Source organism: Motacilla alba, chromosome 24 (assembly GCF_015832195.1).
Source record: "Motacilla alba alba isolate MOTALB_02 chromosome 24, Motacilla_alba_V1.0_pri, whole genome shotgun sequence".
NCBI lineage: Eukaryota > Metazoa > Chordata > Aves > Passeriformes > Motacillidae > Motacilla > Motacilla alba.
Window position 1 is genome coordinate 508,476 of NC_052039.1, and position 15,693 is coordinate 524,168.

A 15,693-nucleotide genomic window follows, 5' to 3' on the forward strand; every position below is an offset into this window, starting at 1 on the left:
CCAGGGTCTGCCTTGATCTGCCACTGCCAGCTCTTCTAACACACATAATTCTGTGTGCCAGTCATGAAGCCCCAGCTTCCCTTGCCTTGAAGGGGTTAATTTTCTCAGTAGTTTTCACAGCTTGTGTTGGCTATCAGGGATGATGTGGTGGCAAAGGTGCTGTTACCTTTCAGCTGCCCTTTTCTTCTCTCCCCTCCCCTCTGATTTTATAGTTCCCTGCTCCAGCCAACACAATTATACAGTTATTCTGCTGCCCAGAGGAGCTGCTAGCATTCTCTCCTCTTTTATTACCCTGGTGCAGAAGCAGAGTGGCAGAGATGCAGAATTGACACCAGTGGAACCAGGCCAGGTGAGGTTCAAAAGGTAGAGATAATTCATAATGCTTTTCAAGGGATTGGGTTTGCCAGGGAGGAATGATGGAAAGGAATTGCAGTTACCTGATCCATCTCCTTTCTCCTCCTGCCTTGCAGAGCACATGAGCATCTGCTCAAATGTCACTGAATGTCACTTGGCTTGGGCCAAGCAGATGCCCAGTGCCTTGGGGTCTCTCTGGGCTCCGGACTGAAGGGACAGCGATGCTGCTGTGGTAATTTGGGAGGGTGGAGGATTAAGTGTTCTTGAAAAGCTATTTGCATAAAGGTTTGCAAAGGAGCGTGCGAGTGAGAATATGTTCAAACTGAGCAGTGAAATCTGCATAGCTTGTCTTTCTCATCCATCTGGTTGGAGCACACTATCTCTATTTTACAGATTACATTTAATCTTCCCATTCCAGGAGGATCTGTTGAGCCTCAACAGTCATGGCAGAGCCCTCCTGGAAAGTTACACAGGAAAAGCAGGAGGTGGGATTTCATGCTCAGGAGGACAACAGAGGAGGTACAGGGATGCTCTGTCACCTTCTTGGGCCTGGCAGGGCAACAGGCTGACTCTCCTGCTTTACCACACTCCTGCTCCTTTCCCTGGCTTCCCCAGGCTGGCATTCTGTCTGCTCTGTGCTTTCCTGACTCCTGGCCAGGCTGTAGCTTCCTCTCACGTGGCTCACCAAGAAAATCACCTTTGCAGTGAGCATGACAGGTGCTGGGAGGCAGCAGGGGTTAAAGCCAGGCTTTCTTGCTCCTCTTCCTTCTCAGGTATGCTGGGAGGGGATCAGAATGGACAAGCAGCAGAGACAGCTCTGTGCACACAGGCGGAATTCCAACCCGGGAGCTCTGCTTCTGTCTCTGTGTCACTTTACTTGTTTTTGGTACCTGTCCTTACTGAAGAGACTTGCCTATCAGCTGCTGTATTTTTTTCTTCCTGCTGAGTCATTGCAGAGCTCACCAGTCCTTTGTGAGCTTTGCTTTCTGGAACCCTGACTTGGTTGTCACGTCCCTTTCTGCTCTCCTTCTGCATCCAGTGTACCAGCACTCCATCCAAGCATTCCTGCAGTACTGCTCCCATGGTACCCTCTGTGATCAGGGTGAGTGAGGCATGTTCTAGTGGCAGGATTTGTCCTGTGCTCAGGAAGCTGTTGTTCCTGTGATGTTCACATTTTGAAATTGTTCATTTTCCTTGCACAAGGGCAGCTGGTGCATGCAGACACGTTCTCCTGGAGTTGAGGGGACAGGAAACCTTGTTTGCTTTTGAGTTTCCATGCATTGCACTGCTGGCATCGGCTTAGGCAATTCAACACCTTTCATATTTTTCATCCCCTATAATGTATTAGAGAAGGCCTCTGTTCTTTGAGTATTTTTTCAGTCTTGACTATGAATAAATAGTTCGCTGTTTTCCTCTTTCTTTATCCCACCTTCCTTCTGCCTTTAAAATTGGGTTGGTATTTCAGAGACTTTCTTGTCTGCTCTGATACAAAATTAAATAGGGTTTCATAAGCCCACAAAATTTTGAAGCAGTGCAATTAAAATGTTTTGTTTTAAAAGGTTGCAATTTTTTCCCCCAGTTTTAAAATCTCCCTGTTCTCAGTTACAGGTTGTTTCTGTAATTCCTTTATTTTTTTGTTCATAGTTTGCTTTTAAAATTAAAACACAAATATGACCTCTAATTTTTTCCCAGAAGTGTTTGTCTTTCAGATGTCCCCCCCCCCCCCCCTCCAGTTATTAGAAATAACAACAACCAACAAAACTATTATTTTTTCCTGATCTCTGGCATTTCCAGGGGATTAGGGTGATGTTGCATGATGAAGCACTCAGTGGCCCTCCATGCCCTGGGACTCAGCTCCAGCATTGGCAAAGCAAAGATAAATGTCCAGATTCTCAGTTAGTAGGAGGAGACACAGGCTGAGAGCAGGCCAGGATCCTGAGTCTGCTTTAGCAGCTGGATCTAGTCAGTGGCGTCCTGCCTGTGCCCGGGGGCTGGAATTACATGATCCTGAGCGTTCCCCCCAGCCCAGACCTTCTGGGATTCTTTGACGTGCAAAAGCTCCCCTGGGGCTCACGGGGCAGGAGGTGGCCCAGATCAGAAGAGGTCTCTGAGGTGATGATGTCCTTCATAACCTCTCTGTGCAGCCATAGCCATGAAGGTGACCCAAAGTTCTGCTGTGGCTGCACCGGGTGTCCCCACCCTGGAGCTCTGATCTGCCCACAGCTGCTCCCGGGGGCCTGGCAGCTCTACTGGCCCGGCACAATGCCAGCCCTGTGTTAAATGGGTTCACTTTTCCTCCAGGGCAGTGTCTGTAGAGATGTGCAATCCCTCTGCTGGGCATCAGGTGGAGATGGGAGCTGCTCCCTGCGGGAGCTCTGTCAGGGCTGTGTCCCTGGAGCCTGCTGGGGATGTTGGCTCTGAGCTCTTTGGGGACACCGCTCTCTGCAGTCCTGAGTTTCCCTGCTCAGTGATCCTGGTCAGTCTTTCTGTGTGCAGCATGTTGCCTTCTCTTCTCATTTTCTCCTCTTTGGAAGGAGTTCATAAAGTAATGAGTGAGGAGGAGGTGTTGCATAAACTCTCCATGCACAGAGGCACAGGTTGGGAAAGGACAGAGCTCCACTCCTGAGCCTTCTCTGAGAGAACCTTCTCGTATTCCTCGGGAGAGTGCCCTGATTGCCTGCTGGGAGCTGGACTGCCTCTTGTCTCTGCTCCATCAGGATACAACATTTCATGGCAAGGAGTGACTGAGAGCAGGGCGTGATCCCCTGCACAGGAGGGTGTTGTTCTCCCTGAGCCTCTATTCTTCTTCCTCCAGGCCCTGATAAGGTATTTGATAATTCCTTATGTGATGGACTGGGAAACGGAAGTTATTTCCTGCTTTAGGGCCAGTGTTCCTCTGAAACACTGGACAACTTACTTGAGCTGTCAGTTACTTTGGTTTTGGGAAATGGATTATATAAAGCGTTAAAGAGATATTCTCTTTATGCACCTCTTGGATGCTTTGATGTAGGCAGTCCTTGCATTGATGTTTTATGATCTCCTGGCATATGCAAGTACAGCTTTTAGTATAACTGGTGTCACCGTTTATTATCAGAAGTCCATATAATACAGGTTACACCTGGTGTTTCAGTCTTGTGCTCCTCTGAGCATATTTAGAGTTAAGGTTTGGGTTTATGATGTACTATCTCTCAGTCTCCCCTCCAAAAAGAAAAATACATCTAAATTAGACTGAAGGCTTGGCTAATTGTTCTTTCTGTATTCATCTGTGAGGCAGCAGGAAACCAAGCAGCAGGGTTTCCATTGAGAGCAGCCATGTGTGCCAGCTTGGCTGCCTTTGTCCCACACTGCCTGTGGGTGTTGAGGGGAAAAGGGACAGTAGTGGCTGCAGCTGGACCCTTGAGAGCCAGGCAAGGGAGAGTGAGGAGCTCTTTCCTGGTTATTGGGGGTTTTATTATTCTCTGAAAGTGCTAATTAACAATTGTAAATTATTCCAAAAGCCAAAGTAAATGTGTTCCTGGTTGTTAAAGACTTCATCAGTGATGGGTGTGTTGTCACTGAAGGGAAATGTGCTCTGAGACACTGCAAGAGGGTTTGTGCACTGTGCCCCTGAAGGTCTGCAGCCCTCAGGCACTGCTTCTCCTTGTGCCCCCTGAATCTTCTGCACCCCTCCCACTTCCATCTTCCCATTCCCTGCATCAGAAACACCTCTGCAGGGGGGTGGCAGGGCAGGTCTGTCCCACTGCTCTGGGAGCCCAGGAAATCATGAATCGTTTGGATTCATGGGCTGTGCTGTCGAGAATTAATTACAGTGTGGCTTTGCACATTCCCTGCCTGTGTGACACCCACCTGCTTAAATCTGTCCCTGATGATGACTTGCTGCAGTTGGAGGCCACCGTTTAATTCCATTTAGGTGGTCGGGAGCTATCCAATAGGAACAGTAATAGTGAAATATATAAGTAGTGATTTCCAGATGGAGAAAGGGCTGAGCAGCCTCCTGTTTACTTTTGATACCACTGAAGTGCAGTGATAGTAGGACAGTAGGAGGAGGGCTGTTGTAAATACGATGCAAGGACCACACGTCATTTAAGACTGTTTATTTAAGTCAGAGTAACTGAGCTCTCTTTATTTATTTGCTTATGCTTATCTTTTATTATTTCAGCTATTCAGGTTCTGGTGTCCCAGAGTTCATTTCCATTAATTTCCTTGTAAGAACTCACTAGCGAGTCTGCTTGGGATGAGTTTTTTCCCATGGTTTTAACCACAGAGTGCCCCATAACCGTATACACAGGCAGTTTGGATGTATCTGATGGATAGAAGGTGTGGGATGAATAGGAAGTATAGCTCTGGGTGGGTGTCAGGCTCCATATAAATGTTTTAGCTGGAGAAAGGTTTCCCTGCTCAGCAGCTGTCTGACTGGGCACGTTCTGAACATTGTTTCATGTTATGAACAGTTATCATTTAGCAGCATGTGGGGCTGATTGTAACTGATGAGGTGATTGCTCTTGATCATTCCATGTACTGAAAACATCCTTTTCCAGGATGTGCTTCTATGAGGGCAGAGTAAATTTGCTATGGGTTTGCATTGGCACTGAACTACAAACAAACCCCGATGAGCCCAGATGCATGTCCTGGATTAGGTTTAGGTCATTCTGTACAATTTGGGGTCTCCTTTGATGTGTGCAGCGTTTGCATCCGCTGGGAGCTGGTGGGGTTTGTTCTGCTTTGTGTGGTGGTGAGGTCTGAAGGGTCCAGCCGGGGGCAGAACAGCACTTGCTGGGCATTGAGAAGGGCTGGCTGGGAGAGAGCTTGGTCTTACCCGGACAAACAAAAAGAGGAGATTGCAGAGGAAGTGAAGGGAACAGCTTCTGACTGAGAGCTTGGAGGGAGGTCCCTGTTGGTGTCACTTGGGTGAGGACAGTCAGCGAGGCTGAGCCCTGCTCTGGGGTTTAGATCATTCCCACCACAGCCAGCAGGAGTGGGAAAGGCCCCAAGTCTGGACATCCCACTGCCTCACGAGGAACCTTTGCTGACATGCCCAAGTTCAGAACCCTTGGCAGAGCAGGAGGGTGGAAGCAGCATCTTTTCCCATCTCCCTTCTGTGTTACAACTTTAGAGCTGCTTGTAGCAGTTTATTAATGGTAAATAAGAGGTTTGTGCCCTTTTCCCTAGAGGTATTTTTTTTATTACTTTTATACTTGTTCCTGAGTCAAATAAAAGAAATCCAAGCCAGGGCTCAGAGATTCTGATTGTTCAGTGATTTCCTTATTATTTTTCACATCCTGGGCAAAGTGATGAGAGAAATGTATTCCAGAGGAATTTTTTTATTGACTGTCACTGTGTTCTTCTGAAAGAAAATGCCGAGCACCTACTAAAATAGCATCTTTTATGTGTTGCCAAATAAAAGAGCAGGTTTGTTCAGTAATACGTATGCAAAAGCATGAGGATTCTGTGATTATTTTTATAAAGCTTTTTAATAACTAAGAATACGTCTCTGAGCTTGCAAAGGCCGAATATTCCAATAACTTATTCTTTTCATGAAGTGCTTAAAGAAATGCCAGTTATGCAAAACCTGAATGCAGATTCTTACAGCCCAGTTGCACAAAGCCCTTAGTTCCGTGTTCCAGTCCCTTCCATAACATGGATGCATCTCTCTGTACTCACTTATGTACTTGGAGATGAATGGTACTGAGCTGAGACATAAAACACAACCAGGTGAGACAAGAGGCTGCCAAAACCATGGTGGAAGGGTAGGACAAACGAAGGTGAGTCTATTGCTTTTTGCTGCTTTCAGATTTAAGAGATTTACTGAAGGTGGTTTGGGGTTGATTTTACTGTGTACCTACAGAACTGTGCTTGGAGGAAAGAAAACAATCAGAAGGTTTGTTTATAGTACAGTGTTGGCTTCTCCTGTTCCATCCTCCTTCCTTTCCTTGATGGGTGGGAGAAATGTTCAGTTGTTTGGTACTTTGGAACCCACCCAGTGATGCCAAGGTCCTGCTGGGACAGCCCTGTGGCTGTATGAGAGCATAGGCAGTGCCCTCAAGCTCTGGAATCACAAAATCCTGGACTGCTTTGGGTGGGAAGGGACCTCAAAGCCCATCTCATCCCACCCCTGCCATTTGCAGGGACACATTCCCCTGTCCCAGGCTGCTCCAAGCCCTCTCCAGCCTGGCCTTGGAGACTGCCAGGGGTCCAGGGGCAGCCTCAGCTGCTCTGGGCACCCTGTGCCAGTGTAAGCCTCAAAGAAAAGAACTACTTCCAAATATCTGATCTAAATTTATCCTTTTTCACTTTAAAACCACATTCCCTCCTGGGCTTGGGAGCTTTACTTATGCAGTGAGGGTTAGGAGGGGTTAGGACATGCTCAGTGTTGGGGACACCAAGAAGTCAATTGGGAATAAAAAGCTGATTCCCAAGGTGAGAGAGGCTGTCTGTGGTACCTGGAGATGCCTTTTTTTTTGCTAAAAGGGGAACTGCCCTGCCCAGACTTGCCCTTTTGCCCACAGCTTTTAAATTCCAGGTAATCTGGTCTTGTTTGTGCAACTTTTCTTTGAGGACTCTGAAAATGTGGTTTTAATGCTCTTGCAAATGAATAAACAAGACGTCTGTTTGGAAGTCTGAAACCACAGTAAAGCCCTTGAGCAAAGATAATTGTCTGACTATATTGGAGCTTATATTTAAGCATGTCCAGAGAGCTGGAGCAGGGCAGGAAACCAATATGTTAATTAATCTCTGCAGTGCCACTGGCCTTATCTGCCTCCCTCTGCAGAGGAACATACACAGTGGAAGGGTTGTCATGTCCACTCTGGCATTTTAAAAATTAATCAAGTGATAGTGCTGATTGCAAAAAGATCTTTATTTAAAACTTCCTATATTTAATTTTTAAAAAGTTTTTCTAACTTCATATATTCTTCATCTAAGAAGAGAAGTTAATGCAAAAAACCCCAAAACCCTCACATTTCTTTTCCTTCCTTAGAAAAAAAGATTTCAGGTAGCTGAGGATCTCATTTAACAGGTAGAGATGCACATCAAATGGGAAGTGATTCTTTTCTTAAAAAAAAAAATCTTTGTAGGAATAGAAACCCCAGAATCACAAGTTTGTGTGAAGTGGTTTGTGGTGACCAGTTGCCTTCTGTAGCTGGATGACAGTAATTGGTGTTGGGCATCCCATGAGCCCTTCCACACCACCCTATTGCATTGGTGATCTCAGGCTCCCTGGGCATAGGTATGCCATGAATTTGGAATTTGAACATTGGGAAAACCAGAATATTTGATATTTAAAGTATTTTAAACCTACCTTTGTAGCTGTAACTAACACTGTTAATTTTTGAAAGCTGTTACAACCAGTAAAATGGAATTTCATTGTAACAGTGCTGATCCTGCCCAGACCCCTATTCCCATGGTTTGGAGTTTTCCAGCCTCCTTTATTTGGGCACATGGATAGATCTGCCAGGGAAGCCTGCATTCCATGAGAAGGGCACATGAACTGAAGAGCTGCGCAGCACAGTGAACTTGTTTTAATTTTTTTGACTCCTGCCACCCACAGTTGCAGTTCTGAGACCCTCACATATCCACATCCTCCAGGCTGAAACCCACTGAGCTCAACTCAGAACCAGGCAATAAATAAATAAATGCATCATGAGTAGCCCTGGAGCACCCAGAGTGCAGAGAGGTTCCAGTTTGCTCTGTGCTGGTAATTGAATGACATTTCATTCCAGTGATTTTTAGATATCCTCTTATTGTAATAAACTGTTACACTCCGGATTTTCCTTGTGCAGTGCCTTCCCAGCTAATTGGATGTTGGCTCTCCTCTGATGAACTTCCATCAAAAGTAGCAATTACAGCTTTCAACGTTGTCCAATCAATCACAGTGACTCTTTAGTTGTGCCAGGTTCTCACTCTGTGGCCAAGGATTGAACACAATCCATTTAGCATTATTTATGAGGTGGGCTTGGAGCTGCCCTTGCCAGGCTTTTCCAGCTTCGTGTGATCCTGGAGTCAGACTTCAGAAGTCTTGTTTTGTATAATACAGATAGACATAATGTAATCAGGGAGGTGTTGACAAAGCTGATTTGAAACACCCGAAATTAAATCCTCATCAGGTCAGCACTGTCAGCCTGCAGTTCCCATCTCTTCTTTCATTTTCCCTGGGGCTCATCTGAGAGCAGAGCTATCTCTGCTTTCCATACTGTGTGATTTTTTTTCTTCCTTTCCACTGTATTAGTTTTAATTGCATGGACATAGAGTTTACTTGGAAAATTGGGCTAAGAGAGCTATGTGCATTTTGGTGTTTTCCCCATCTCCCTAATGTAATTTCCCTTTTTTTTTTTTTGTTTGTGGTAGAAGTCTGAGATCAGAAGCAAAGATATATCAGGGTTTCTTGCATGATTCCACCTTCTTGCCCAAGTGTTTATAAACTTTGGGTCAAATCTCAGTTCTTGTTTGATCATTTTTCTTCCTTTCCTGGTGGCAATGGGCAGCTCTTGAGATGTGCAAAGTTGACTTAATTCTGCTGTCATATATTGTAGGGTGACACCCGCAGCACTTTCCATCTTGATTGACTTACTTTAAACCTTCTGAAGCAGAGTTTTCAAGGTATTTCTCTGTTCATTCACTGCTGGGTTATGTTTCCAAACTGTGATTGAGAGTAATGGGATTAAAACTCTTACCTGTTACATTTGAAGGACAGGGATGCTCCACCCAGGCTAGGATGGTTTTTTTTTTTTTCCTTTTGTGCAAATTGTTTGAACAAAACAAACGTGAGATTTTATCAGATAGTGTTTGAAGCTCGTTGGTTTCGGTTGGTGTCATCACAGGCCTTAATTAAATACTAGCCTTTGAGGTAAAATTTATATGTTGGGAAGCATCACTTTCTGTAGAGCTCTAAATCCTCTTGAATTGTTGGTGTTCTGTTAGGGCAGAGCTGTGCTTTTGCATCAGGTGAGCAATCTCCAGGCACAGCAACAGTGTGATAGAAGTAATAAATAAACTAATAAATCAGTTCTCATCAGCTCTCACCTCTCAGCTGGAGGTCAGGAAGAAAAGTCATTGGTGGGGGGAGCAGCCAGGAGAAGTTGCAGTGCCTGATGTCCCTAAGGAGGAGAACAACTCCAAATCATATTTGGCATTTAATCTAAGGAACTCAATTGCCTGTCCAGCTGGGATGGGGCAGGCAGAGAATTGACTCTCTGGCAGGAGCCTGGCAGGACTCTCACACCATTAGCACCTGGGGAAGGAATTTGTCACCGTCCTGTGTCCTGCCATGAACTGGGGTGTCACATGGCACTGAGGCCATGACAGTTGTGTTTCTTTGCTGTGGCACTGGGGTGTGCCAAAGAACCTGAGTAATGGGAACAGACACTCTTGTAGGGGTCCCACAATGTTTGAAGAGTTCTGTTTTTGTTTAACTTAAGGAACTCTTTCCACAAACCCCCTTTTTGTGATTCTTCCTCTCTTATACAGACAGAAATGTGAAAATATGTTGGATTTGTGGATGTGGGACTCCCTCAAAGCCCTAGGGGAGGTTGTTGTCTAGTGAAAGGTGTATTTAAAATTTACAGTATTATAAACAAGCAGTAGCTGTAAAGTTTAGGGACGTCAAGCTGAATATTCATCTGTTTAATACGAAGTTTACATTTACTGAAGATAAAGTTTACTTAATACAAATCACCCTACAGATCTCCTATAGGTGTTTCCTGGCCTGTGATCCAACTCAGTGTTAGCAGGCAGGACTTGATGCTTGGATAAGGCACCAGACGGTTTTGATTCCTGATATGGCACAGAAATACCATAAATGAGGGGAGCAGCCAATTGGATTTGAGAAGAAGGAAAAGGACGTGAGATGTTTTCTTGATACAGTTGTGTCATGCACAAATATATAAGTTCTAACTAAATTAATCAACTTGACCTACCAGAGAACTTCAAAGGGTGGGTGTGAAAGTGGGCAGGGCCTTTTGTGAAATGTCCTGTAAACATTTATTCCAGTACATTTGGTTCTCAATTTACAATGAAGAAGGGTTCATTCATCTGCAGGGGAATTGCTTAATGGCCTCTGTACACCAGAACTTTTATTAATATAACAGTGTCACGTTTCATTGCAAGGGCAGAGCTGCTGAGAGGTTGAGGAAGTGGCATTTTAAATAAAATGCTATTTCTATTTTAATGGCCAGGATTAAATTCTGTAGTGACTTCTCACTCATTTACATCTGCCCCAACTATATATACCCAAATGGAGCTGTTATAGAGCATCTCTTTAGTGGTTTGGGCCTTTACTGTTTACAAGATCCATGTGTCAGTGTTTTGTGTAAGTGCTCCTGGGATTTGAGGTATTTTCCTCTCCTGTGGAAAAGAATCCATGGCAGAAAAAAGATAATTTGTCTTGTTACAGCTTGACATGTGCTGTGTATCAGACATATGTATATTGTGATATTTATTTATTATATAAATTAAAATAACGTCAAATATACATAATGCACATGCATATAAAAATGTGTGAATGTGATTAGACCTAGAGATAATATTCCAGGCTTGTCTTGGGGTGAGGCCAGAGTTTTCCCTCGGCCAGCTGGTAGGAAAGCTCCTTCCCCCGCTGTTGCTCTGAGGTTTTACATGCCCAGAGGAAACATTGTAAAAAAGAGAGTGTGTTCAGAAGCTGCTTTTCTTCCTACTCTCCCCCGTTTCTGCCCCTACTCCTCTCCTTGTTTCATTGCTGCAAGTTCACAAAGTTATTTTCCTTCATCCAGGCCACTGATGGGCAGAAAAAAGCCACCAAACTTAATTCATAAGGGACTAACTAATATTACCTGCAGCAACTTCAGCCTTCCTTGCTCGCTGTCTCAGATGGCATGGAATTAAATAGTGGCTATTAAAAATTAATAAGGGTGCACAGATGGTTATCAAGTGCTGGTAATTGTGTCAGAGAGAAAATCTTCAATATCATTTCCAGTGTTTCTGAGATATTGTGACTAAGTTTGAATTTCCCTCAGCAGTACAATATTCCAAGTCTGGCAAAAGCTCAAAGAATTGACTGTTTTAAAGGCTCAATTTTGCATGTGGAGCTTTTCCAATTTGCAGTAAAAGTCCAGAACGCCTTCATAAGATAAATAACGGGACTGCATTTTGGGATCTCAGTGGGAAAGGTTTGTGACGACTTTATCGTGGAAGTTTTATAAACAGAGATTAAAGAAATGATGTGAGTAGATAGATTGGGGTGTGGTAAAAAGAGCTGGATGCTATGACATGCATGTTGATCCAGTGTGAAGGTACAGACCCTGAACATGAGCCTGGTTCCCAGGATTATTTAAAATAGGACATACCATCCTCTGCGCTCAGTCTCACCGCTGCAGCCAACACATTTCAGAGGAGAAATCTGGCAGGATCTGCCAGAAGCCTGAGAAGCTGTGTAGTGAATCCATTTGTACTCCCAAGCGCTGATAAAGATGTAAATGCAGTCCTGTTATTTTCAAGTCTTTAAATGAGGAAGCACTTTGATTGCTTTAACTGCTGGAGAAGGTGGGTCTTGATCTCATCACCCTTCCTTCCATTCCATCACCTCAGGGAATTACACTGACCTTGCTGTGGGATAATTTGCTTAGAATCTTTTTATTCAGCTGCAATGTGGTCAAACCCCAACATCTAGAAATCTTCAGGAAAACTGTATTGGGCCTTTTTCAAAATCATCCGCTGATTTAAAAAGTTGAGGTTTTGTGGTTTTTTCTTTGGTTTGGTTTGGGTTTGTTTTTTTTTTTGGTTGGTTGGTTGGTTTTTTGTTTACGCCTTGTTTCTCAGTTGCTCAACTTGGTTTCCTCTGCTTTAAGTTAAGAGGGAAACCTCTCCTGTGGTGGAGCTGGGGCTGTGTGGCCAGGTCTCTTCCTCTTGATATGCAAAGGAAAATTGAAGCAGCAAATTTTTAGTCTTTCAACCCCCAAATTCTTTTAAACATCTGTTGCAAAGGTGAGGGTCTCCTTTCTGAGCTGACATTGCACCTCTGTATTCTAAATCATGGCATTTTCCTGCAGATTTTTTTCAGCTCTCTGCAGCTTTCCCCAGTCAGGTGCATTTCTTCTCTCCTGAGGACAGTAGGTGATGTTGGGGGTGGGAATGACACAGAGACCCCACAGTGAGCAGCATTTCCCTGGGGCGTTGTGACTTTTGGTTTTGAGGCTCATTTTTTCTGGGATGTGTTTTTTATTGGAGCAGAAATATGATCACAAAGCTGGGGATGAAATTATACAGGCTGTAATTCCTAACCCAGCCGTGCCATTAACTGCAGTGTTAATTACTTCATCCTTAACCCTCTTGGAGAGAACAAAGCAGAGTTAAATGATTTGGCCCAGTGTCAAGCAGCATGTTGGGGTTTCAGAACTTCACATCTTGGATCTGAAGCAAAGGAGTTTTATTAACTGGCTTTCACCAGGCGAGTTTCAGTCAAGTGGTGCATAAATCAGCAGGGTTAGAAACCAGCCCTTCTTGGCCATGCCTTTGCACTGCTGATTATCAAAATGCTTATCCTAAGTACATAAGTGGTGATCTATTAAGGAAATAAAAGCCTGCCTGAATATCATGTTTAATGAAACTGGAATGGGTGATACCAGACATTGAACAGGCCTTTGGTGCTTCAAGTCTACGCCATAATCTCTGCAAAGGCACATTTACTCAAACAGAAAGTGAAAAAACATACATATCTACAGAGTGTTGTCATGTGGAGGGGCTGAGAAGCTTTTATGAATTTTTTTTCTCAATTCTCATTTTGAGCCTCTGATCTCTGTGCAGGCTTGGAATAACCTTCACAGGGTATTTGGAAGATGGCTCCTTATCTGAAGAAAAGTTTTACCTGGTCACATTAGGCTGATTTGAGGTGCTCACTCTTCAGGTAGAATCAGGAAGGGATGAAAGCTGATGGATCAGGCCTTGGGATGTGGAGTCAGACTAAGATTTGGAAGCTGTTATCCCCATTTCAGGCGAAACCTCCTGAAAGGAGGAGGAATCAAATATGTATATTTCTCCTTACAAATGTGTGTTTCTCTTGCTGTTTGCCTGGGCAATAGGAGCCATTTTTCTCAAGTGGACTGAAAATCACTCCTCTGCATTTTTCTGTGTTGTGAGACTTGCAAATTGTGCAGTGATTAAACAAAATTATCTACTGATTGGTTAGGAAGTGCAGATTTCTCTCCACCAAATTTGCACTCTTGTCCTGCTTATATAATGAGGAAGTGGGAGAAACTCAGGAGCCTGTGGGATTTCTGGATGTGTAGAATCATTTTATGTTGTCACATAACTGAGCACTGTAACAGGCTGGGTGTGAGATTACCTTGAAATTGTCAGTGAATATCCAACTTCTGTCCTTTGCAGAATGATGAAGTCCTCTGTCCACGCAGAAGAAGATGACTTTGTCCCAGAGCTGCAGAGGAGCATCCATCCCAGGGAGAGGCCAGACTGGGAGGAGACGCTCAGCGCCATGGTAAACCTGGGCTACATCTTCTTTTCCCATCATTTCCCATTCTGAGCACTCTGCTCCTCTATTCCATTTATACTCCCTAAGTTTCAGCTTTTTTAAATGGATTGCACAATACTTTGAACAAGGCCAAAATGCTTCCCTTCCTCTGGCAGTTTGTCAAGGAGAGGGAAGGTGCTTTCACAGTGCTTCTGCCCTATTAATATGTGCCCCAAAGCAGGTCTTGTAACCAATTAAAAGGTCCATAATGTCACAACGATTTTCAGTCTGCATTAACCTCTTTTTCAGCAAGACTTCTGAGCATGAAGGGAACTTCTTGTAAAAACATGCTCTTTGAAGCATGCAGCATTGTGAAAGAATGAGATTTTAGCAAAATGCTGGTTAAGTCTACATAAATAAAACCTTACCCTGAGAGCAAACCTGCCATCAGAGAGACTGGAGCTGAAGAAAAGCACACACAAAGGTGCTCTTCTCATCTCAGAGAAGGCACTCAGGTGGGCAGTGGGCCACAGACAACTGGATTACCTTAGTATACATGGGGGTTTTTGAAGCCACAGTTTCTCTGGGCACCCTGTGGCAGGGCCTCACCACCCTCACAGGGAAGAATTCCTTCCCAGTATCCCATCTAACCCTGCCCTCAGCAGTGGGAAGCTATTCCTCGTTTTCCTGTCACCCTCTGCCTGTATAAAGTCGTTCACCCACCTATTTATGAGCCCCTTCAGGCCCTGGCAGGGGCTCTGAGCTCTCCCTGGAGCCTTCTCTTCTCCAGGTGAACACCCCCAGCTCTCCCAGCCTGTCAGTTTTTGCACTTTTCACTTTGTAATTTTTTTCCTTCCTCATGTGTGGCTATTTTTGCCTTCTCTCCACCTTGGCCACAGTTGGGAGCACTGTCTGTTCCCATCAGTGTTGCTCAGGTAGCAGCACAGCAGCACCTGCTCCCAGCTCAGAGCTTCCCACACTCTGGAGTCTGGTGGGAGTCACTCTGTGACACCTCACTGCTGTCTGTGACCTCCAGGTGTGTCTCAGAGCTGTCAGGCTATAATTCAGTGTCCTCACCTGTGACACAGGTTTCCTGGCATATCTCGTTAATGTTTTTTTTTTTTCTCCTGGTTGATTTGCAGTGAAGGGAATGTTCACCTGCTTGAGGCTGTTGTGCTCATGGATGTTGCTCAGTGTTTATTTTACCCTGCATCATGCTCCTCTGCCCAATTAAATCACTTTTTGGAACGTGCCCTCTTGCACAGCTCTGTGCCAGCAATGCCAAAACTGACTGGTCCAGTGGAGAAGAGATTTAGAGGATGATAAACAGGGAAATTCCCAGCTGGAATTGCTGCGCAGTGATGAAGGACATGTAAAGCTGCTGAACCTGTATTTAGAGTGGCTGGATTTGTGCTCACAGTGTTGGTTTGACCTCAGGGTCCTCTGAATACAGTATAAAGAGGGGGGAGAAAAATCTCTCTTGTTTGTGTTTACTGTGTTGGGTGAATCAAATTTCCACTTTCCTTACCTCCAGTCAGGGGCTATATTCAGATGTAAATATTTGCAGGACCTTGTTCAGCACTAACAGTGCTCTCTGTTTAACCAGCATATCTTTAATATTCTGCCTTTTCCCGGATCATTTGAAGCCTGAGGTTTCTTCCCTCACTCTGTTCCTTCACTTTGCATTTTTAGCAGCCTCTGCTTCAGCCTTGTCCCAGAGATTGCTCTTTCCATGGTATGTGACTGTCTCAGAGTGCCACAGTACATCTAATTTTTGGTTAGTGGTTGTTGAAGATGCAGATTTTAGGTTTTGTTACTGCTTGAAGCTCCAGCCCCCAGGGAATGGAGGATGCAGGGTTGGAGAAGTTGTTCCCTCCATTGGTTCCCCTGGCTGCTGCTGGAGCCCT

At 44.6% G+C, this 15,693-nt stretch overlaps 1 protein-coding gene across 10 annotated transcripts in view; it reads left to right on the forward strand.

Annotated features, from left to right (window-relative positions):
* Positions 1 to 15,693, forward strand: part of ARHGAP32 (Rho GTPase activating protein 32) — a 238,164-nt gene that overhangs the window by 76,367 nt on the left and 146,104 nt on the right. For 6 of the 10 annotated variants that reach the window (XM_038161662.1, XM_038161664.1, XM_038161663.1 and 3 more), the window contains one exon: positions 13,705 to 13,813. In XM_038161662.1, the coding sequence (XP_038017590.1) occupies positions 13,706 to 13,813 (108 nt within the window). In that variant the 5' untranslated portion in view covers position 13,705. Of the gene's footprint in view, positions 1 to 212; positions 350 to 397; positions 587 to 772; positions 874 to 13,704; positions 13,814 to 15,693 lie in introns of those variants that run through there. The other 4 variants (XM_038161665.1, XM_038161667.1, XM_038161666.1 and 1 more) reach the window with 4 other exon arrangements.